Raw genomic sequence first — 23,725 nt, forward strand, 5'->3', positions numbered from 1 at the left:
CTCGTTTGCCATTACTTCATTCGTTCATTCACTGACCAATGTTTTCAAGGGACTCTGTTGACCAACGCCTGTCATTGGCTGACCGGTGTGTTCAGTCTCATCAATAACCTAGATCGTCTGCTAAGTCATTTAATGTCCAATGTATTTAACGCTCTGCATGATCGACTTCATAATTTCAATAAACACTTAAGGTGCATCACCTACATCTCAGGTTACGTAATGTTAACGACGCGAACGGTAACCCATATCTCATGTTCGGTCTCATTCGTATTAAATCTGTTTTGAAATAAATTTAATCAAATCCATTGGGAACTTTAATTGCGTTATTATAATTGACTTTTATTGCATATCAAATACAAAAAATACTTAATGGAAATGGTAATTTTTTCATTTAATAACGTTCGTTATTTTCAGGAGAGAGCAAACAGCAACTTATTTTCGCAAAAATAATTCGTAGTCGATTCAAACTAGTGTTTTTTTTTTATCCCAAGTAAAACTATCGTTCCGTGGATAATTAATTACGAACTAATTGGCTTAAAAAACTGTGTAGGTTTTTTTTCGTTTCAATGTCATAGTACAAGAGGTTTTCACGTTTAAAAATAAATGTCACATGTGTGTGCAAGGAGGCAATGCAATGTGCAACGTGTCCAAATGAACCACATCATCAGATGAGCGCATTCTCACATGCAAACAAAAACATCCATTACGTTGAAAATAAGATGTTTTTTCCTCTTTTCAAATTAAATCAGTTGGAAATTATTTCAAATAACCCATCCATCATCTTAATTCCAATTAACGAGCCTCGTTAACAGCTAATGGCGATGCACCTACACTTACATGTCATCTGTTTAATCACACAACCGTAACAAGAAATTATCAACAACAACAACAACAATTATCCATGATACCCGAGGGATGATGGGCTCATTCAACTTCTGAGCAAGATATGAACTCGCGATCTTTTGATTACGAGTCAAGCAATCTAACTAAATTGTCATCCATCGACTCTCGATTATCCACGTGCAAATTATCCGATTTGCGGATTGACCGATATTTTTTTACGTTAATTAATAACTCATTGATTTTTTCTTAAGTCCAAATTAATTGTCTAAAAACTGTTACACGTTGTTATTCTTTGAAATGTTTCATTACAAGTCACATGCTTAAAGCAAGCAAATATGTGCGCCGGTTTATCTAAAATCCACGTGATCGCCTCTACAATACAGTAGTTGCATATATTTACCACAGATAGCGGAGTTTGGTTGATGTTGATTGGCTTGGCTCTGCTATCCACTTAGTGGGCGGGCTCTTCTGCGTGGGAGCATCATCACTGAGCATGGGCATTGATCGATTGATCGATTGATCGATTGATCGATTGATCGATTGATCGATTGATCGTGAGTATTCGTTCTAAATCGAACGAGTAATTTATCCAATCATTAATTTCGTGAGTTTTAGTTTACGGCTGTATTAGTGGTTTTGAGCATAGAGAATGGTTCTATTTTTGAATAGTCCGCAATTTTGAATTATCCGCGGCCGTCCTCCCCGTCATTAGCACGGATAATCGAGAGTCTACTGTATATAGATATAATTATTAGCATTATTACAGCTCTACATATATTCAAGAAAGCCTCACTGTGTACCCGCGGCCTGTTGCGAGAGAGCTGTGGAATGTTCGGACAACTCGTACTTAAATCTGCAAAATGAAATGTTGATGAAGAATGGTGTAGTGGCGGCCAAGGAATGGAACGCATTGGAGAGGACGCAGCGATGGACATAGCTCATCGTCCACAGGGCACCAGGTGAATGGTCACCTCCATCGCAGAACCGTGAGAGACGGTGAACAACTTGGCGGAGACTTTCATGCGGCAGTTTATCGGTGGTGACGACGTTGATGATGACGGTGACGGTGGATCCGAGGAGTGGTCGTAACATCTCGCCACGGTTGGCGAGATGTTAACTACCTCGCCTGGTATGCAGGAAGTCGGCGGGTTCAATCCCGACACTGATGCCTGCTGCTGTATATTTGGAGTTTGTATGCTTTCCCCATGGTCTTTCGGTTTTTCCCTCCACATTTCGAATCAACATTCGTATTTGGCTGATATAAGTTTATACGTGATAAGCCACTTCGTCAAGCTATCATTTGTGGTCGCTTCTGAAAAAGAGCTACTGTATTTAGCTAAGTGGGCCTTACCTGGTAAAATAAAAATAGCAAAATAAAAATGTTGAACTTCTTTCGCACCGTACGTAGACAAAAGTGCTAATCGGAGGTGCGGGGGAAGGAAAAAAAACTAAGTAAACACAAAAAAAGCAGTTCTAAAGAAATTTGATTTAAAAAAATCTCTCTCCACCTTTGGTTTCTTCTTTCTCATGCGGTGAATGCGGGCGGCCAGTTGCACGGTCGACAGCGTCTCGGGGTAGTGTGCGGCCAGCGGGGACACGTGGATGATCATTGTGGTGCGGCAGTTGATGTTCCCGAGTGACTCTCGGAGCAGCATCGTCAGCTTGCTGTCCCTAAACACACAGGGACCACGTGTGAGCGCGGGGGGTGGGGGACACACGTTAACGTTACGCAGCCAAAGAAAATCGTTATGAAGTCGCGGTCCCTTTAAGTGAACACGTGGGTTGTCGCAGCCGTAATTACGATTAAGGAGACCGAGAGTAAATATTGCGGATGGTAATGGATGGCAGTGGTTGGTGATGCCAATATGAGTCAACGTACACACTCTAAGCAAGACCGACCAATAATAAAATAATAAAAATATAAAACAATATAATTCTCACGACGTTTCGACTGCAACACAAGCAATCATCATCAGGTGTGAAATCCACATTTTTATTATTTTATTATTTCCCTTCTACGTGACTTCACCGAATGAACCAAGAATATGAATCCCTGCAGTCACGAAAGCTTTAAGACCGACCAAGTTTGTGAATCAAAAAGTGTGCCCGAGATCAGAGTATATCGATACATAATTGACCTTTAACTACAGCTCAAAGAATTGCCATTAAAATATTAATTGCCACACTGCTGTATATAGACTGGAGGTAATGTAGCCCACAACTACTTAACATCAGTGTTTCAGGAGCGATGCCTTACAAAAGACACGTTGGGACCTTTTTGCCAATATCAAAGTATGACATTTAAAAAAATAGGTTTCATCCTTTCTGGCAATGAAACAGTTGTGTCAAGATGTTTAAACACCAAATATTAACCTTTTGCAAGGAATCATGTCTGCATTGAAAACACGTATGTGTGGTGAACATGTAAATAAACATGTTCTGATAATATATGGGCATTGTCTAGATTAGAAGTTTTCGTGACTGCAAGGATTCATACTCTTTGATTTTTTCGGTAAAGTCACGTAAGTAAAAAAATAAATAAATGAAATACAACTAAATTAAATCACAACGTTTCGGAGGCAAGCTTCCGTCTTCAGGTGGAACCATTACAGCCAAAAAAACGTGGTGATTTAATTTAGTTGTTTTTCTTTTTTTTTTACCTACGTGACTTTACCGAAAAAACCAAAGACGTAGTGGCATTGTCCTTGTACTGTTCGCTTTTAGCGTTCTCTGGTCTGACCCTGGTGGTGAGACTAGGCCATGAAGAAGGCTGCTGTCTCTGGTGTAGGCAAATCAGTTTCAAAGGCAATGCCATCTATTATCAGATCATGTTTGTTTGCATGTTCACCACAAGTACGTGTGGTTGATGCAGACGTGATTCCTTGCGAAAGGTTTCTCTATGGTGTTGGAACATCTTAACACAACTGTTTCATTTGCCAGAAATGGTAAAACCTATGCCTATTTTTTTCGTACAAAAGACATGTCGCTGACACTTATTCACCAAAGGCGGAAGCCATAACCCTATCACACTACTCTGATTCCAGTGCGTAATCGATGGTGGAAATTCCACGTACCCCCGACAGAGGCGATCCTCATATCAACTACGCCGGATCTGTGATGTAATCAACGTCGACCGCCTAGGCAGGAGTCGATCTCGAGCCCTTCCCATTGCGCGTTGAGTCTCTCGAAGGGCACAGCAATGCCACGAGCCGAAAACGGCCGTCAAGCCGTGGCGTGCGTCTCTTTCGCTCGTGCAAACACACTGGGAGTGGGACTTTCATGACAAGCTGCAAGCGCCGCACCTCAGTCCATCCGCGCTGAGACACGCCTCGGTGGCAAATGCACTCCGGCTGATGCGATAGAGCCCCGTGAAATATGCCCTGTGCCGGCTTGGACCCCACCCTCTCACCCCCTCTCGCCTTCTCGCTCTCTGCCGCAATTTTGCAAAGTGATTCCTCCTCCCGATTCCATCGCCGCTCGGTCGACGGCTCGATCGACTGTGGCCGAGGCGCTCAATAGGGGTGCGTTGCGCGCGCATTGACGTTCGTGTACCCTGATTGCGGGCTGTTATACAGCGGCTGTCAGTCCTGATGTCTCATTATTGATTCAGAGCGGTCGGGGCAGACGGGGCCCGGCGCCCTTGCTAAATAAAATCTTTATCGGTGGGTCCCCTCCCTCGCACCGACCGCCCGACCCAAGATCCCCGCAAGCCGCTCGCCCGTCACCCACATCGGTTCCGCTAGCGTGGTTATATCGTTTGTTGCTCCCCCCCCCTCCCTCACCACTATCCCTCCTCAATGTATGTTGAGGCATCACTCCCTACTCCTGCCAAGCTAATGCAGGGTATGAGCACATCAAGTTAAAAGGTTAAACACCTAAAGGTGCACCCGTGAAATTGCTTGCTCACAACACTGCTGGTGAAAGCCTCTCCCCTGCCTCTCCCACCACCAGGGGGAGCCCTAGAGGGTCTCTATGAGAGGGAATTTGGCCTTCTCTTCCACGCTTGGAAGAGGTGGGAGTAACCGCACATTACCAAACGTGACGTGCCGGTGTTCCAATGCACACCTCTGGGTGAACATATTAGAAGGGGGTAGAAAAATAGCCCATGTTAGAAACTTGTGCGATGCCGCTCAAATCGCACGCAGCGCGCGTGACCGATTCTCAGGGGCCAATCGGACATGCGCATCGTGGGCGTAGGAATCGCCTTCGAAAATGTGCGAACTGGCGCATTGCCACGTGGCCCATGAAGGTCAAATGGGCGCTGACCCTCAACACCTAGCAGCGGCGTCCGCACTCTGCACAGAGCGCACTCGCTATGCCTACAGAGCACACTCGCTATGCCTACAGAGCACACTCGATATGCCTACAGGGTGCACTTCTTTTGCATCGCAGGCAAAGGTTCACTTGCATCCCGGTCCGTCCAGGTAAAGCATTTCCTCACCCGGCACACGACATCCAGTACACCTCCTGCTACGGCTGTGGCTTACCGCTCGTCACATATTCCGAATTAAAGACGACCAGTGGGGCGGAAAGATATTCGGTGAGAAATAAAGCCACCGCAGTCAGTAAGACGTTTGTTATCGCGTACTCTCCTCGGAATGCGAGGAGCTATTCAGCTCTTTTTCACAGGTGTCCAGTCGTGGGGGGGGAGGGGGGAGGGGTCACGGGGTCAGAACGTGACAACAACGACCGGTACACAGAGCACACGACGGGAGCGCAAAGTGACAGCGACGGCACGCGGCGTGAGCTCTTTGGAACAACAACACTGCCGGCGCGAGACTTCAACTGCGGGGGCGCCAAACCCCCCCGACGGCCCGCCCCGCCCCCCCGCCCTGCGGTGCCCTCACCTGTACGGGATGTGCTTGGCGCCATTGACGAGCGCCAGGATGACGTTGCCGAGCGAGGAGAGGGAGAGCGCGGGGCTCTGAGAGGCGCCCCGGCTCGGCACCAGTCGTTCGCAGCTGCCCAGGTCGATGAGGTGGAGTCGACTCCGCCCGCCCGTCACTGTGAAGCGCGCGCGCGGACGTGGGGATTTTAAAATTACATTTGTTTTCTTGGTTCTTTCGGTAAAGTCACGTAGAAAGAACCAAGAAGATGAATCCCTGCAGTCACGAAAGCTTTAAATCGAAATTTACATTTGTTTGCTACGGGGGTTATTATCGACGCGAGGATGGCACGATGGCTCGCCATCGATGCCCTCCCTTCCGCTATAATCGCACTGCTGTTGCTGCAACCAGTCTCCAAAAGTGTACCCACGTTAGTCACATCAGCTTCACGTCTTTCCCTTATCGCACACACCGCCACCTTCCCCCCATCCCCCCCTTATTTTACACCAGCATGGGTTGCAGTCAGGGTGCAGGTGGGTTTTGCGCTGGATATTTACCGGCCTCTTAGAGACATCTTAAATCCGGCCCGACCCCAAGCAGGTGGTGGAGTTCAAACAACCGAAGTACCCACCATTGCCTTAGAATCTGTGGAATTGTAGTGCTCTATACATATTCTTAGGTTTTTTCGGTAAAGTCACGTAGGTATAAAAAAATTAAAATTAATAAAAGTTAAATAAAAATAAAATAAAAATCACGATGTTTCGGAGGCAACACAAGCTTCCGTTTTCTTGTTGCCTCCGAAACGTCGTGATTTTAATTTTATTTTATTAAAAAAAACAAATTCGCTTGCGCCGCCTCGAGCAAGCGAGGCGGCCAGGCTGCCCGAGCGTCTCAAGCCGGGGTGGGGAGGGGGTGGGGGGGGGGGCAGCTTGAGACGACGCGGCCCGGCGGCCCGAACACCGCCGTCACGCGCAACTCGCTCCGGTGTCACCAACGTTCCCGGACTCACTGCCGCCCTTTCCCGTCTTGTCCATGCGGTACTGGTACACGTGCAGGGTGAAGAGCATGTGCGCGCTGCGCCGCTCCTCCTCCTCGCAGTCGGGCCGTCCCGACCTCCTCGCCGCCAGCGCCGCGTCCAGGTAATAGGCGGCCATCTCGGGAGTGGGGGCCCGCAGCTCGTTCTGGTTCTGCAGCTGCGCCGGCGGGAGGGCGATAAGCGGTCAGCATGGCCCGACGGCGAAGATCGGCGATCGGCGGCGGTTGTGGGTCCGGGAGCGGGGGGGGGAGGCACAGTTGTCGGTGGTACGGCCATTTAAGTGTTTTAGTTTTACCAGTTGAGGCCCCGCTGAGCGGTAGAGCTAGCGATCTCTGGATATCACGAATTATACCTCCAAATGAATTTGCTTATCGTTGCGTGTTAATTTATAGCAGGCAAATGCTCTGAAAGTGTGACGTTGATTCTAAATGTGGGGGGGGGGGGGGAAGCCGGAGGACCCGGAGAAAAATCCACATGACCACCATGGGCATAGACAACATGCAAACTCCAAATATGCAAGCATCATGGTAGGGATTGTACCCATGACTTCCTGCATACCAGGTGAGGGAGTTAACATTTCGCCACTGCGGCGCCCTGGTAAAGGCTAAGGGGGAGGATGTTGATTCAATACGAGCGGTGTGTAAAGTAAATTTTCTTATTCATGCAACGATGCATCCGTTTATCGATTAAAATGGATTCTTAATACTCTTCAGATACATGCACGCATCTATTTGTGCATAATGTAATGGATCAAATGAAATGAAAATTGCACACAAATGTTACCTTTAGGCAATGGAGCTGCACAAATGAGATGGAATAAAACATAAGAGGTACAAGAAAAGTGGTTTAAAATGAGTAACAAAAAATAATAACTTGGCAGGGAGTGGGGGGGAGGCAGGGGGAGGGTGGGGGGGTAGGCCAGTGGTGGAAACTCCACATTTTCCCGGCAGGGCCAATCTCCCAATCAAATAGCATAAAGCCACCGGTGATTTTCCCTAAAGCGGAGGTCATTTGACTACATCCCTGCAAAGATCCTGTGACAGGTCGACACCTGACCGGGACGCGCTTTGACTCGGCGACATCCCCCTGCTGACGAACCGACCGTTCTACCGGAAAGGCAACCGCAAACCGCAAAGACCGACCGCCGATAGTGCCCCAACAACCGAACAGCGCCGGCAACGACCGCGGCAAGCAACGGCGGCGCGGGCGGTGGTGCCGAAGAAGACGACGACGACGCCCCGGCGGGGAGCAGCACCTGCGTGCCAAAGATGGGGTCCTCGCGCAGGTAGATGCCGGGCGACTGGCTGTCGGCGTCCCCGCCCCGGCCCGTGGCCACGTCGGCGAGGAGGTCCTGCAGCTGCTCGTCCTTGCCCCACAGCTCGACGGCCGAGACGCGCACCGAGAAGCGGGCGCCGGCCCTCTCGCGCCGCTCCTCGATCAGCCGGTAGAGCCAGGAAACGGCGCAGGGCATCACGCCCAGGCTCTGGGGGCCGTCGTCCCATCCCAGCATGGTGTAGGACTTGCCTGCCGACGGGCACACAACGACCGGGGGGAGGGAGGGGGGGGGGGGGGTCATTGCTGCGCTCGTGTACGAGGAGGGGGAAAGCGTTCGCCCGGGTCGGGGTCTGGCTGTCTAGGCAGCGGGCGTCACTCAATTTGACGACGTTCGAAGGTTGTTCCATCGCGGCCATCGAAATTCCCCCTCCCACCCCCCCTTTTCATACTTCGGAGGGCAGTGGTGCCCCCACAGTGGTGCCCCACACCTCACTCGTCGCTTCCTCCCTTCCTCCTTCCCTTCCTTCTGCCAGATCGTGCAAGTGTTGTGCACTGGTCTACTCCAATTGTGTCGGCACCAGGCCAACAGTGTCTGTATTGTGCATGTATATGCATGCATTCGTGTGCCTGTCTCTTAGCCTATGCCCATGTGCAAGGCACGACTGTTGCACCTCGGCTGGTTACCACCATCTGACTGTCGAGGTCATTGTTTTTGCCTAGATTGCCTCGGCCTTGCGTGAGCACACGTTGTGTGGGCATCAGTACCCACACACGTACATCATCGGGAGTGGAATCGGAAGAACAAATCTAACAAGATTACTGTTTTGGATACCGAGGCGGGATATCGTGCGGCTATCATACAGTGCGGTCGTGTCGCTAGTCCTCTACGGTGAGTACAACGCCTTTAAAAACATTGGCGCTTCGCCTTTCTGAATAATATGAACGCTGAACCGTTCGCGTGTTCCGAGATTCAGCGGTGAACGGGACCCCGACCCTGCAACTTGCAGACGTCTCGGGAGGGGAATGGGGTTAATCCGTGCCCCCACCCCCCACCCCTAATTGCACCCGCGTCAATGTGCGCGCACGGCTAATGACGGTGCGCGTGGGAACGCATTACCGAGCTGCGCGTGCCCGAAGCAGAAGACGCATCCGTCGGCGCCGTTCACGACGGACTGCACCACGTCGGCCACCGTGCCAGCGCACACTTCAGCCTGCGGCGAGCGGCACACAGAGAGAAGGGGAAAGGAGGCAGAGGGGGCAAAGGTCAACCCCGGCGGGAAGGTGCCGTCGCAGCAACGGGTGAACGTACGGCTCTGCTTTTGGCAATTCAAAAACATCGCTGCGGTGCGCATCGACTTCCTGCTGACAACGTCTCGACCATGAAACTACGTTGCGGCAGGTGACAATGCCGAGTATCTGATGGCACCGTTGGTTTTGCGCTTATAAATGGTCGGTAGTGGGTGCGGCTAGTTTATCCACTTAAAGTGTGTTTTTGCGAATCATTTGTAGTGGTCAGCAGTTGGGCCACTGCACAACAAATCACAGCCAACATCGGTGGCGAATTATATATTTTAAAATCTAGCTTGAAAATTTGTTTTAGTTTGTTTGTACTTCCACCGCAACACCTTTCAGTTTCAGTTTTAATTTATTTGGTATAGCCCTGTGAGCCATTTGGCTCTTGAATCGGGTGCAACCGCAACAAACAATAAACAAAAACATGAACAAGAAAACATCTAAAAGAGACTATGTGCAAACAGAAAATCCAAGAAAACACAGCAAAATATTGCAGAAAAAGCACCGTACACCAACGCTGTGTGCAAAAATCCCAGTGGAATGCAAGTCAAACAACAACAACCACAAGACAACTTAGATTAAGGCCATCAGTCTAACTCCGTACTACAACAAACAAACATGGCCAAACCAAGAAACTTTTCGAAATCACCAAAATAAAGCCATAAAAGCAATGTAACAGTGATCATAGGAACTGTGATCGAATTTTCACAATAAACGACATAAACAACATGTACCACCAAACCATGCAGCCATAGCTGGCTGCGTGATTCACTCCACGTACGGTGCAAAAGAAGTTAAACGCACAAACAATTTACTTTCCGCCAACTTCCGAACTGCGCTTGGGCTGAACCCTCCCCAACCAGCATTGATCGGCATGACCGGTACGGCACGGGATGGAGGCCTCTTTCATCCTGCAGTGGATTAACAAACGGCTATAAAGTGTTGCTAATGACTGATTCGAAACGTGAAAATTATTCATGAACTGAGTCAACTTTTTTCGGTAATGTTTCTGGTTCACCAGTCTCCTGAGAAAAGGGGAGCTTTCACTTTGGAATGAAATTAATCAAAAAATAAATACTCCGTACGTGCATATGTGTTTGATTGCTGTTATGAAGGTGATTATGATTACAGAAAAGTTTGTTGTGATAAAAAATAGTTTTTCAATTAATTTCAAGCATATGAATTTATTTGAAGAATGGGTTTGTGAAATGTTGCATTCAATATGACAGCCCACGTTAACGTAATTAAACACAAATAGTTGGAATATTATCGCCTTCCTTTCTAAACGTTGTCCCATGATCATGTATGCGTGGTTTTTTCACGAAACCGCCCGAATCGGTTCGGCTTACAATGAAACACGTTCACGCAGTTCAAATTTTCATTCATTTGACGGCGATAAGAAGTGATGACTTCTGCAAGGTGCTTCCGCAGATTTCTAAGAGTTGAGCTCATTGCTGTAACCATAATGCACACTTGTCCACCGCCAACATACTTTGAATTTAAATGGTTTTGTGCTCACAGTGCGGCCGCTCAAATGAAAAAAAATCGAATGATTATAATTAAATATTCACACCTGTTAAGTTTTCACTGCCTTTTTTCTTATTCTTCATCTTCCAATTTTGAATCAAGGCTCCCCAATTTCAGTGCCGGTTTCCCCACAGAGAATGGAAATAATCTTGATTCAAATTTACGTTAGCAGGGGGGAAAAAATTAAATAACGTAAATGATTAAAACTGCATTAGCATTCCTGGTGGGACACCACACATTGTGTTATGCATATATAGTGGCATATACTTGACTGGTTGTTAGTAATAAAAAAATAAGGGTATATGTACTATATGCATACAAAGACAAAAGTCCCCCGTATAGCCTGAGCAGACTGTAGGAGCAAGTGCTGTTCGTGAGTAGCACCTATGAAGGCCGGCATGGCACACGAGGGGGTGGGTGGCCAACACCACTCTCAGCCGCCTTTGTCTCCCCAGTGGCGATGTTTACACATCGCACTAGGTACTCATGTTAAGGCTGAGTCGACCTCGAGGAGGCCCAGGACTGGTTCAGATAATCGTCACTGGTGTTGGCCGCAAGCAGGAATCGAACCCAGGCCGCCAGGTTCGTAGGGAGTGGTAGTGTAGCTAACTGTGGGGGCAAGTGCTGTTAGCGAGCAGCTGTGAAGGCCGGAACGGTACAGGAGGGGGTTGGTGGCCAGAACCACGCCCGACCGACTTTGTCTCCTGAGTGGCGATATTTATCCACCGCAGCACCGGGTACTCATTCGAGGCTGAGTCGACCTAAGGGAGGCCCAGGTCTGGTTCAAATATTTGTCACTGGTGCTGGCCACGCAATCGAACTCGGGTCTCCTGGTTCACAGCACAGCGCGCGAACTGCTACACTACCGCACACATACACACACCCACATATATGAATGTCATCGTTCACAACCGTAGGCTATGACATTTAAAAAATACTAATTAATGAAAAGAAATGCGAAGATTTTAAAACACATGTTAGGGGGAACTTAATTTATATATATAAAAAAAATATCAAATTATTATATAAATATAAATATTTTGCTGTATGTAGTTCATTAAGTAGTTGCACGAATTGTATGTGTGTATGTTGAACTTATTTTGCATCGTACGCAGCCAACCGTGATAATCAGAGGTGCAACTTAATCATTAATACTTAATAATGTGGACTTAAAATACAAATCTGATAGTGAATGAGGCATGGCCACGGTTATTTATTATATCTTTACCCTGAGCAGGTAGACACTTTAACTTTCCCAAGTGAACCATACACTTCATCATCATGATCATCATCGGCAGCCATGTTCATTCCACTGCTGGATTAATGCCTCCCCAATCCGCCGCCATCTCCCAGATTGCACCTGCAAACGAGCTGATTTCATCACCTCAGAGGTTGACGTGCTCTCCGTATACGTTCCCTTCCTTGGCTGCCACTCCATGATCATTCTCGACCATCATCGTCATCATCATCATCCTTCCAAGAGACCCATCCTGCCCAAAGCCCATTTTGCTTTCTTTCTTTCCCAACTTGAATGCCGTCAATAACCTGCACGTGTTTCTATCTCTCGATGCAATTCCAAGAAGCTGTACAACAACCCGAGTAAATTCGACTTCGTCAGGCAATTATCGGCTGGTGCTCACGAGACAAACGGAGATGTATGGATGTGTGTTGAACTCCAACCGTGCTAATCGGAAGTGTGCGGCAAGGATAACAAACTAAACACAAAAAACAGTTCAAAAGAAATGCGTTCAGATTCATATTTAAAAGTGCACAGCTCCAGTGCCTTCCTAACATCGGACGAAAGAGCATTCCAGACGGCCGCAGACCAGAAGCACATCTGAAAGCGCGCGATGCAGTATGTAGGTACGTTGAACTTCTTTTGTACCGTACGTAGCCAACCGTGCTAATCGGAGGTGCGGGGGGAAGGACAGCAAGTGACCGTCTTTGTTCGATGGCCAGCCAACAAGACCGATGAGGCCCAGAGGGAGCCACGGCACCGCACCTGCGAAGCATCTTGGCAGAAGACGCCGTCGAAGGCAAACATCTTGGGTGCCAGCACCCCGGTGCGACGCGCCAGGGGGCTCAGCAACCCGTTCGGGGGGCTGGGGTCCTGGAGGATGATTTGCCCCTTGTTCCCATCCACCCTCAGGAAGGACGAGGACGAGGGGGAAGAAGAGGTAGAAGAGGAGGCGTCGAGATCCCTGTCCGTCCAGCTGTGCGACGGGCAGATGCGCAGCATCACCTTCACCTGCGCGTGGTTTGTGTCGCGAAGGGCGGTGACGGCGGTGGCGGTGGGTGCAGAGGCGGTAGCGGCGACGGTGCCGGTGAAGGTGGCGGTGGTAATGTTAATGATGGGAGTTGATGGAGGTTATTGTGCAGGGGGGAAGAGTAATTGCAGAGTGAAGAATACAAGTTAGAATTAAGCAGACGTTTGCACAATAAATCCGGTGAACCGTGAACACCACCCCAAAGCCTTGTTGTTTCAAATGCCATGCATTTTGTTTCTTAGAACAGCTACATTCCTCTTTGCCCTATCAGCATCGCTGGTAAAAAGCTTATTGACCCAAAACTTTCATTAACTTGTCTTTCGCCCCAAGTTTAAATGACCTTATTACGCGCGCTGTCCGTACCTGTTACGTTAAGTGATTAAAGTTTGAACAAAGTCTGCATTGATACATCGCGCAATTTGTTTTTTGCAACAGTGTGAATGCGCTCGCATGTGATGAAATTGCACGCGAGCTTAAATTAAACTCTCTATGCAACGTCACGTTAAGTACGGTATGAGGGGGAAAACATTGAAACGTCGTTATTTTGGTTTCAACCTCTCGTGCATCCACAGACGACGCAATAAATATCACGTTGCTGTAAGAGAAATGCATCACCTGACAGAGTGACTGGCCCCTGTCCATGAGAATGTCACATTTCCATAACTGTCTCAGGGCTGATTATGGCAACATGAGCGAGCTCCAAGGGGTCGGTCAAAATGAACAGGGAGACACTGTGACCCGCAACTTTTTAAAATGGCATCATATTTGTTCGTGAATATTAAATGCAGCCGTACGACTTTGAGACATTTAATGGTATGACTGAAACAGTGTAACAATCAGTTGAACACGTAGGCTTTCGCGACCAATATCATCCGCAATCGAGGTTTGTTTGGGTTAGATCGCGTAACAATACCCACCCAATGCCTCCTATAATTCCAAGAACACCAACAGGCCCAACTCAGTCATCACGTGCTGCTGTACACACGTGCATTGATGCACTGCACAGCACATCAGGACTTTCACAAAACCACACTTTACTCCCTTGCTGCACAAGGATATAATTAAAAGAGTGATCCATTCCTAATGTGCCACATATAGCCCATTGCTAATCCAACTGCCGGATGAAGGCCACCCACACCAAGTGTTGGGTTGTTTGACCATACTTCACCGCTGCCCGTTAGCGCGGGTCGGTGAAGTGAAGAGGGGAGGGGGGGGTATGGGATGATCCGGTAAATATGTCCACGGCTGGGACAAAAATATCAAATTCGCATTCGCCAGGTGTGTGAGCACAACGACAGAGGCGCTGCTACCCCACCGACATTCTGTCGTTGAGGCCAGATATGAACATCAACCACAAGCCTGGAGAGAGAAAACACAACAGCAGCGGCGGCGGCGGCGGCAGCAGCAGCGCTAAAATAAGGGAGGCATACGTGCTGCAGGGTTGCGATGTAGCATCAGGATTAACGAGCATGTATACAAGTAATTACCAAATGAGTAATGACCGGCGCCCAACGCTCCTGGCATAAAGTATTGACGTTCGCTGGCTTTGGGTTTTGGTGGGGGACCGGGGTGGGGGGGGGGACACGGGGGGACTGGTTGGTGAATAGGAACCGGTGCTGCATTATCCACATTAGCACTCATTCGTGAAATAACCCAGCACGGTTGTGGGAGGGGGGGGGGCAAGTCGCAGAAACCCCCCCCTTCGCCCCCCTTTTTTGCCTGCCAGTTCCCTCTTCTGTCTTTCTTTCTTTCAAATTGTTTTGCAGATGCATAATAAAGAGAGCCCGCAGGGAAATTTAGAAGTGCAAATGTTTGCTCTTTTTTTGGTGATATTCCAAACATTTTATTTTATCGGTAAGATATGAATGTAAATTGAAGGGTTTTTTTTCACAAAATAAACGCTAATGATCAACGGGGAAGCTGAATTTAAAAAAGTGTACGTTTCTCTCGTTGACAACTGGTTATATTGCTGTGCATTATTTACTTACTGGCATTAATATTTGGCCGATATTTTATTATCACTTGAATACATTTTCAAATAGCCAACAATAAAGACACTAATTATAAGATTTTTCATAGAGCTGGCAAATGCTGTAGAACACACATAATTCCTTTTCTTAAACACGTTATCTAATTTACAAATGGATATCGCATCTGCATATCTGTCACCCGTGATCTATCCACAGAGACAATGTTAATGCAATAAAAATGATAATTGATTCAAAACCCCGTATGCTAAAACTTTTCAATATATCGCACAAAGAATTCAACAAAAGACAAAAATCCACCGTAAGGCCTTAACAGACTGTACGGGAGAAGTGCTGTTAGCGAGCACCTATGAAGGCCATCACGGCGCACAAAACGGTGGATGGCCAGCACCACGCTCGGCCACTTTTGTCTCCCTCGTGGCGATGTTTACACACCGCACCAGGTACTCATTTGATGCTGAGTCGACCTACGACCGGTTCAGGTAGTCGTCATTGGCGTTGGCCGTGAGCGGGAATCGAACCCGGGTCGCTAGGTTCGTAGCGCAGCGCGCTAACCGCTCCCCATTCGCTCACTCACGCGCACGCACACACGCAGATCTACGCGTGTACGAAAAAATGATTCTAACTTCACATTATTCTACAACACTGGCTGGCGGTTTATGTTTTTACATCGTCCGTTGTGATTGATCAATTCTAACTGCTGGGGTTGGCACTGCGGTCAAATAAAGCTATTGATTTTCTCGGGCTCGCACCCGAGAGTGTACCCCTACCCCGCTCCTCTCCTCCACGAGCGCTGGCATATGGAAATAAGGTCCCAGACTCCGAAGCCATAATTCTGTCACCTGAGTAGACCCCGCGGGTCAGCCACGGCTGACACGTTTATGCTTCCCCGCGTGAAATATGCCCCCCCCTGGACGCCTCCCCGCGGCACGGAATCACCCATACACTCAGCGGCAAACGGGCACTGCGGGACCGTTGAGGTGGCTTTAACGGCCGGCTTCGGCTCCGTAATGAGATATAAAATAGAATAATTAATAAAGAATCTATAAAAAAAAAACCCGGAACGAGCCTTCCTTGCTGAATCATAGGCGCCACTTCATGTCCTGCCTCCCGCGATCTTTAATAACGCTCCGTTGTTTTTCGCGGAGGCAACACACTCAAAAAGACAAGAACACCGCGATTGTTTACCGATCTTTGGGAGGCCCTCGAACACCGTCTCGCGTGCGCTTCTCTTCACGAGATGCGCGCGAACGTGTGCGTGCGTTAACATTCACGTGTCGATGACGCTCATCGACGCGTTACTTAAATATGTTGGCAGCATTAATGACAACAACTAACAAACGCCCTCCGTATAACTCACTGAATCCCAAGACTCTTTTTCAAGGGAGTACTGTCATGTGATGCTTGGCATATTCATTATTTGAAATGAATTTTAGGAACAGTTAAGGTATAATAGCAATTGCGTGATGTGATTTGGTTTTTGACAGCATGTAATATGACGTGATGGCATGTGTACGTATTGTTTATATGGTGAGATCTTGATTTAATAATATACAGAGGACCGCCTAAACTGAATGTTAGTTGTGGGAAAATCGTAAAAATCAGGGAACACCGACTGTCATTGAGTCAATGAGGCACTTTATGCAGAAAAATGTTAGATACATGGACTTTATAATGAGGTGGGTACAATAAAAACTAAATGTAGCGTTGGCAATGGTGCACAAACACAAATGTTAAAAAAAAACACATTTGTCCATAAGCCCGTGGCCTTAAAAGGAAAAATATAATATGGCTGACGTTTTAGTCAATGACCCTACTTCATAGCACATACCAAGAGAGGCAAAAGAAAAAGAGCGGATAAGAAGAGTTGGAGACCACACTTTACACATGAGACCTGATAAGAATCAAACGTAAAACATATTTAAAGATGAATTCAACTTAAAATAGCACCTGAATATCTTCTTGGTTCTTTCGGTAAAGTCACGTAAAAGGGATATAATAAAACAATAAACATAATAATATACAATTCTCACGATGTTCGGCCACAATGCAAGCAGCTGTCCTCAGGTGAAGAACAGGTCTGTCGGAAAGACAGCATCTGAATGAACACCACCAAGCTTGGCAGCGTATATTTAAGCTGGGTTAGAGAAAGAAGGGCGCCTTGACAAATGAATTTGCATATCAACAGAGCAATTTAGCATATTTATGGAAAATGCAGATTACGTGACTTTACCGAAAGAACCAAGAAGATGAATCCCTGCAGTCACGAAAGCTTTAAATCGAAAGCACCTGAATAGTTAACTATTTTAACTAGAGGGAAAAAAATCCCAACATTGTTACTCCTTTTGAAAAATAACAATAGGTTGTACTCTTCATGGCAATAAAACAGGTGTTAAGATTTCGATTTAAAGCTTTCGTGACTGCAGGGGTTCCTCCAGTATAAATACAGTCACGTAGAATGGAAATAATAAAATAATAAAAATAAAACATAATAAAATAATTCTCACGGCTGCTTGCGTTGTGGCCGAAACGTCGTGAGAATGATTTTATTATGTTTTATTTTTATTATTTTATTATTTCCATTCTACGTGATTTTACCGAAAGAACCAAGAAGAGGTGTTAAGATGTTCAAACACCAAAAAATAAACCTTTTGCAAGTAATCAAGTCTGCATTGTGGTGAACATGCAAAGCAAACATGCTCTCAAAATATTGTCTGTTTCTCCTACCTCGGTCTAATTTCAATCATCGGATTGATTTTTATTGTGATGACGAATACGACTGCACGTGGTAATGCCTTTTAATATATGACGACGTATAACCAAAGCATCTTAAAACATCGCACTTTATTTGACCCCCCCCCCTCCCACTACAATAGAATGACAAAAAGCAACGGGGACCGGAGTGCTACATGATGCATTGCCAGGTCGGTTGTAGAACTGGGGGCAAGCGTTGATGATGATGATGATGACCAACCTCACTCAATAAGCGTTGATGATGATGATGACCAACCTCACTCAATAATCGATGATGATGATGATGATGACCAACCTCACTCAATAAGCGTTGATGATGATGATGATGACCAACCTCACTCAATAAGCGATGATGATGATGATGACCAACTTCACTCAATAAGCGATGATGATGATGATGACCAACCTCACTCAATAAGTGATGATGATGATGACCAACCTCACTCAATAAGCGATGATGATGATGATGACCAACCTCACTCAATAAGCGATGATGATGATGATGACCAACCTCACTCAATAAGCGATGATGATGATGACCAACCTCACTCAATAAGCGATGATGATGATGATGACCACCCTCACTCAATAAGCGATGATGATGATGATGACCAACCTCACTCAATAAGCGATGATGATGATGATGACCAACCTCACTCAATAAGCGATGATGATGATGATGACCAATCTCACTCAATAAGCGATGATGATGATGATGACCAACCTCACTCAATAAGCGATGATGATGATGATGACCACCCTCACTCAATAAGCGATGATGATGATGATGACCAACCTCACTCAATAAGCGATGATGATGATGATGATGACCAACCTCACTCAATAAGCGATGATGATGATGATGACCAACCTCACTCAATAAGCGATGATGATGATGATGACCAACCTCACTCAATAAGCGATGATGATGATGATGACCAACCTCACTCAATAAGCGTTGATGATGATGATGACCAACCTCACTCAATAAGCGTTGATGATGATGACCAACCTCACTCAATAAGCGATGATGATGATGATGACCAACCTCACTCAATAAGCGTTGATGATGATGACCAACCTCACTCAATAAGCGATGATGATGATGATGACCACCCTCACTCAATAAGCGATGATGATGATGATGACCAACCTCACTCAATAAGCGATGATGATGATGATGATGACCAACCTCACTCAATAAGCGATGATGATGATGATGACCAACCTCACTCAATAAGCGATGATGATGATGATGACCAACCTCACTCAATAAGCGATGATGATGATGATGATGACCAACCTCACTCAAAAAGCGTTGATGATGATGATGACCAACCTCACTCAATAAGCGTTGATGATGATGACCAACCTCACTCAATAAGCGATGATGATGATGATGACCAACCTCACTCAATAAGCGTTGATGATGATGACCAACCTCACTCAATAAGCGTTGATGATGATGATGACCAACCTCACTCAATAAGCGTTGATGATGATGACCAACCTCACTCAATAAGCGATGATGATGATGATGACCAACCTCACTCAATAAGCGATGATGATGATGATGACCAACCTCACTCAATAAGCGATGATGATGATGACCAACCTCACTCAATAAGCGTTGATGATGATGATGACCAACCTCACTCAATAAGCGTTGATGATGATGATGACCAACCTCACTCAATAAGCGATGATGATGATGACCAACCTCACTCAATAAGCGATGATGATGATGATGACCAACCTCACTCAATAAGCGATGATGATGATGATGACCAACCTCACTCAATAAGCGATGATGATGATGATGACCAACCTCACTCAATAAGCGATGATGATGATGATGACCAACCTCACTCAATAAGCGATGATGATGATGATGACCAACCTCACTCAATAAGCGATGATGATGATGATGACCAACCTCACTCAATAAGCGATGATGATGATGATGACCAACCTCACTCAATAAGCGATGATGATGATCATGACCAACCTCACTCAATAAGCGATGATGATGATAATGACCAACCTCACTCAATAAGCGATGATGATGATGACCAACCTCACTCAATAAGCGATGATGATGATGATGACCAACCTCACTCAATAAGCGATGATGATGATGATGACCAACCTCACTCAATAAGCGATGATGATGATGATGACCAACCTCACTCAATAAGCGATGATGATGATGATGACCAACCTCACTCAATAAGCGATGATGATGATGATGACCAACCTCACTCAATAAGCGATGATGATGATGATGACCAACCTCACTCAATAAGCGATGATGATGATGATGACCAACCTCACTCAATAAGCGATGATGATGATGATGACCAACCTCACTCAATAAGCGATGATGATGATGATGACCAACCTCACTCAATAAGCGATGATGATGATGATGACCAACCTCACTCAATAAGCGATGATGATGATGATGACCAACCTCACTCAATAAGCGATGATGATGATGACCAACCTCACTCAATAAGCGATGATGATGATGATGACCAACCTCACTCAATAAGCGATGATGATGATGATGACCAACCTCACTCAATAAGCGATGATGATGATGATGACCAACCTCACTCAATAAGCGATGATGATGATGATGACCAACCTCACTCAATAAGCGATGATGATGATGATGACCAACCTCACTCAATAAGCGATGATGATGATGATGACCAACCTCACTCAATAAGTGATGATGATGATGATGACCAACCTCACTCAATAAGCGATGATGATGATGATGACCAACCTCACTCAATAAGCGATGATGATGATGATGACCAACCTCACTCAATAAGCGATGATGATGATGATGACCAACCTCACTCAATAAGCGATGATGATGATGATGACCAACCTCACTCAATAAGCGATGATGATGATGATGACCAACCTCACTCAATAAGCGATGATGATGATCATGACCAACCTCACTCAATAAGCGATGATGATGATAATGACCAACCTCACTCAATAAGCGATGATGATGATGACCAACCTCACTCAATAAGCGATGATGATGATGATGACCAACCTCACTCAATAAGCGATGATGATGATGATGACCAACCTCACTCAATAAGCGATGATGATGATGACCAACCTCACTCAATAAGCGATGATGATGATGATGATGACCAACCTCACTCAATAAGCGATGATGATGATGATGACCGACCTCACTCAATAAGCGATGATGATGATGATGACCAACCTCACTCAATAAGCGATGATGATGATGATGACCAATCTCACTCAATAAGCGATGATGATGATGTTGACCAACCTCACTCAATAAGCGATGATGATGATGACCAACCTCACTCAATAAGCGATGATGATGATGATGACCAACCTCACTCAATAAGCGATGATGATGATGATGATGACCAACCTCACTCAATAAGCGATGATGATGATGACCAACCTCACTCAATAAGCGATGATGATGATGATGACCAACCTCACTCAATAAGCGATGATGATGATGATGACCAACCTCACTCAATAAGCGATGATGATGATGACCAACCTCACTCAATAAGCGATGATGATGATGATGACCAACCTCACTCAATAAGCGTTGATGATGATGATGTCCAACCTCACTCAATAAGCGATGATGATGATGATGACCAACCTCACTCAATAAGCGATGATGATGATGACCAACCTCACTCAATAAGCGATGATGATGATGATGATGACCAACCTCACTCAATAAGCGATGATGATGATGATGATGACCAACCTCACTCAATAAGCGATGATGATGATGATGATGACCAACCTCACTCAATAAGCGATGATGACCAACCTCACTCAATAAGCGATGATGATGATGATGACCAACCTCACTCAATAAGCGTTGATGATGATGATGACCAACCTCACTCAATAAGCGATGATGATGATGATGACCAACCTCACTCAATAAGCGATGATGATGATGATGATGACCAACCTCACTCAATAAGGCTGCGCGTGAGTCATGGGGGTGGTCTGAGGTTGTTTTTTTTTTACTGAAATAAACACAAGGAATCTAACGGATCGATGAGCGAAGACATCGCAAAAGAGGCAATATATTGTTACGTGCCGAGGAATCCATACGAATATTCAAGTATTTAAAAAAAGAACAATATACGTTACGTAATGCTACTGCATTATATTTAGGTGTTGTGTGTGTGTGATGGTGGCTGAGTAGTGCCTTGCCACTGCGCTACGAACCCGGCGACCCGAGTCCAATCGATGAATCGAATAGCGTGTGTAGGCATATATGCTTATTTATTCATATATAGCCGCTGCTGCGTCTATTGGGTTTACTCGACACCTCGAGCGGCTGTTGTATTAACCCCAGTAAATAAACAAAAAGAGAGGCTTTTGTTGAATTCAATCACAACCCCCGATTCGTGACAGTGCAACAAATCTCTGGGCAGGTGGAGCCCGGTCGCCTTTGTCCCCCTCCTGTGGCATGCTCTCCTTGGTCGGTGCTTGCTAACAGCACTTCTCTCGATGGTCTATTTAGAGCAAATGGTGGACCTGTGTATGTATTTTTGTTTTTATCGCCATACAATACATAGACTCAGATAAATACACACCGCGTTTCTGCGCGAAATGCCCACAACGCCAATTGCGCAAATGCACGATGGGAAAAATGTTACGGTTGGTCAACATCGCGACGCCGCTGTGAATCGTGGACTGTTACTAAGACAGGGACGGAACAAAAGCCGGCAAATACTTGAAGTTAGTTGACACGTGCAACACGCTTGTTTTTTTCGTCCTCTTCTCCAAGTTCTCACCTGGTTAGACAAATACACTTGAACCTGCCGAGGCTTCTAAGTAGAAAACTTGAAATTAAGATGGGATGAAAGAACGACTCAAAGTACGAATTACAAAGAGCAAAGCAAAGCAAAAAAAAACCGCATAATGGCTACAGCGACCGAAGGGGGGCAAACGTTTTTGGCCACGTGATGAGACACGTGATGCACGTGGACTTCTTGTGCATTACGGGTGAGATGGAGGGCAAGAGATCAAAGGCAAGACAAAGTGTCTGGACAACGGATTGAAGCGGTTTGTTTACAAGAACTGGCAGACAGGTGGTGGCACTAACAATGAGGGACAGGAAGAGATGGAGATCCAAGGCTGTCAATTCCCCCATTGGGGATGACATATGATGACAAAGACAAAGATCCCTCCGCATAGCCTTAACAGGCATATGGGGTCAAATGCTGTTGGTGAGCACCTTTGATGTCCGGCATGACACACGAGGGGGTGGGTGGCCAGTACCACACCCCGTCCGCCTCTGTCTCCCGAGTGTGTCAATGTTTATACATTTGAGGCCGAGTCGACCTAGGGGAAGCTGAGGACGGTTCAGATAATCGTCACTGTTATTGGTCATGAGCGGGATTCGGTCCGTGGGTTCGTATCCCAGCGCCCTTACCGCTACACTACCACACATGATGACACTCGCACACATACATACACACGTGTGTGTGTGTGTATATGTGTGTGAGATCATCCGCAGGAGTAGGTCATTACGCTCCATAGTAATATCAACAATACCCACCACTTGATAATCAACTGCAACTCAAGTGTGAACTAAATTATACCCCTGTGCATATTGCCACGATTATCATGGAATGCCTCGCGAAAACAGATAGTGAATCTAAAGTGACAGTGCACATGGCTACCGGATGAGAGAACAATACCTGTTTGCATTAATTCGTGTAATTGGTTCATTAAGCATGTAATCTGGATACTCTGCATACGTTTACCGCACACCTTTGAAACAGCTGCACGTGTGCACGCGCTTAAGGAAGGGCCCAGTCTCCTTGCATGCGATCACTTCAATAAGCAATCAATGTAGCTGGC

General features: G+C 46.3%; 1 protein-coding gene across 1 annotated transcript in view; it reads right to left on the reverse strand.

Annotated features, from left to right (window-relative positions):
• Positions 1-23,725, reverse strand: part of LOC144729618 (kinesin-like protein KIF26B) — a 122,692-nt gene that overhangs the window by 22,977 nt on the left and 75,990 nt on the right. The window contains exons 5-10 of the mRNA XM_078610015.1: positions 12,803-13,048; positions 9,098-9,191; positions 7,961-8,229; positions 6,679-6,862; positions 5,691-5,847; positions 2,352-2,514 (exon numbers count right to left, since the gene is read on the reverse strand). Of these exons, the coding sequence (XP_078466141.1) occupies positions 2,352-2,514; positions 5,691-5,847; positions 6,679-6,862; positions 7,961-8,229; positions 9,098-9,191; positions 12,803-13,048 (1,113 nt within the window). The remainder of the gene's footprint in view (positions 1-2,351; positions 2,515-5,690; positions 5,848-6,678; positions 6,863-7,960; positions 8,230-9,097; positions 9,192-12,802; positions 13,049-23,725) is intronic.

Source organism: Lampetra planeri, chromosome 33, assembly GCF_965212315.1.
Source record: "Lampetra planeri chromosome 33, kcLamPlan1.2.h2, whole genome shotgun sequence".
NCBI lineage: Eukaryota > Metazoa > Chordata > Hyperoartia > Petromyzontiformes > Petromyzontidae > Lampetra > Lampetra planeri.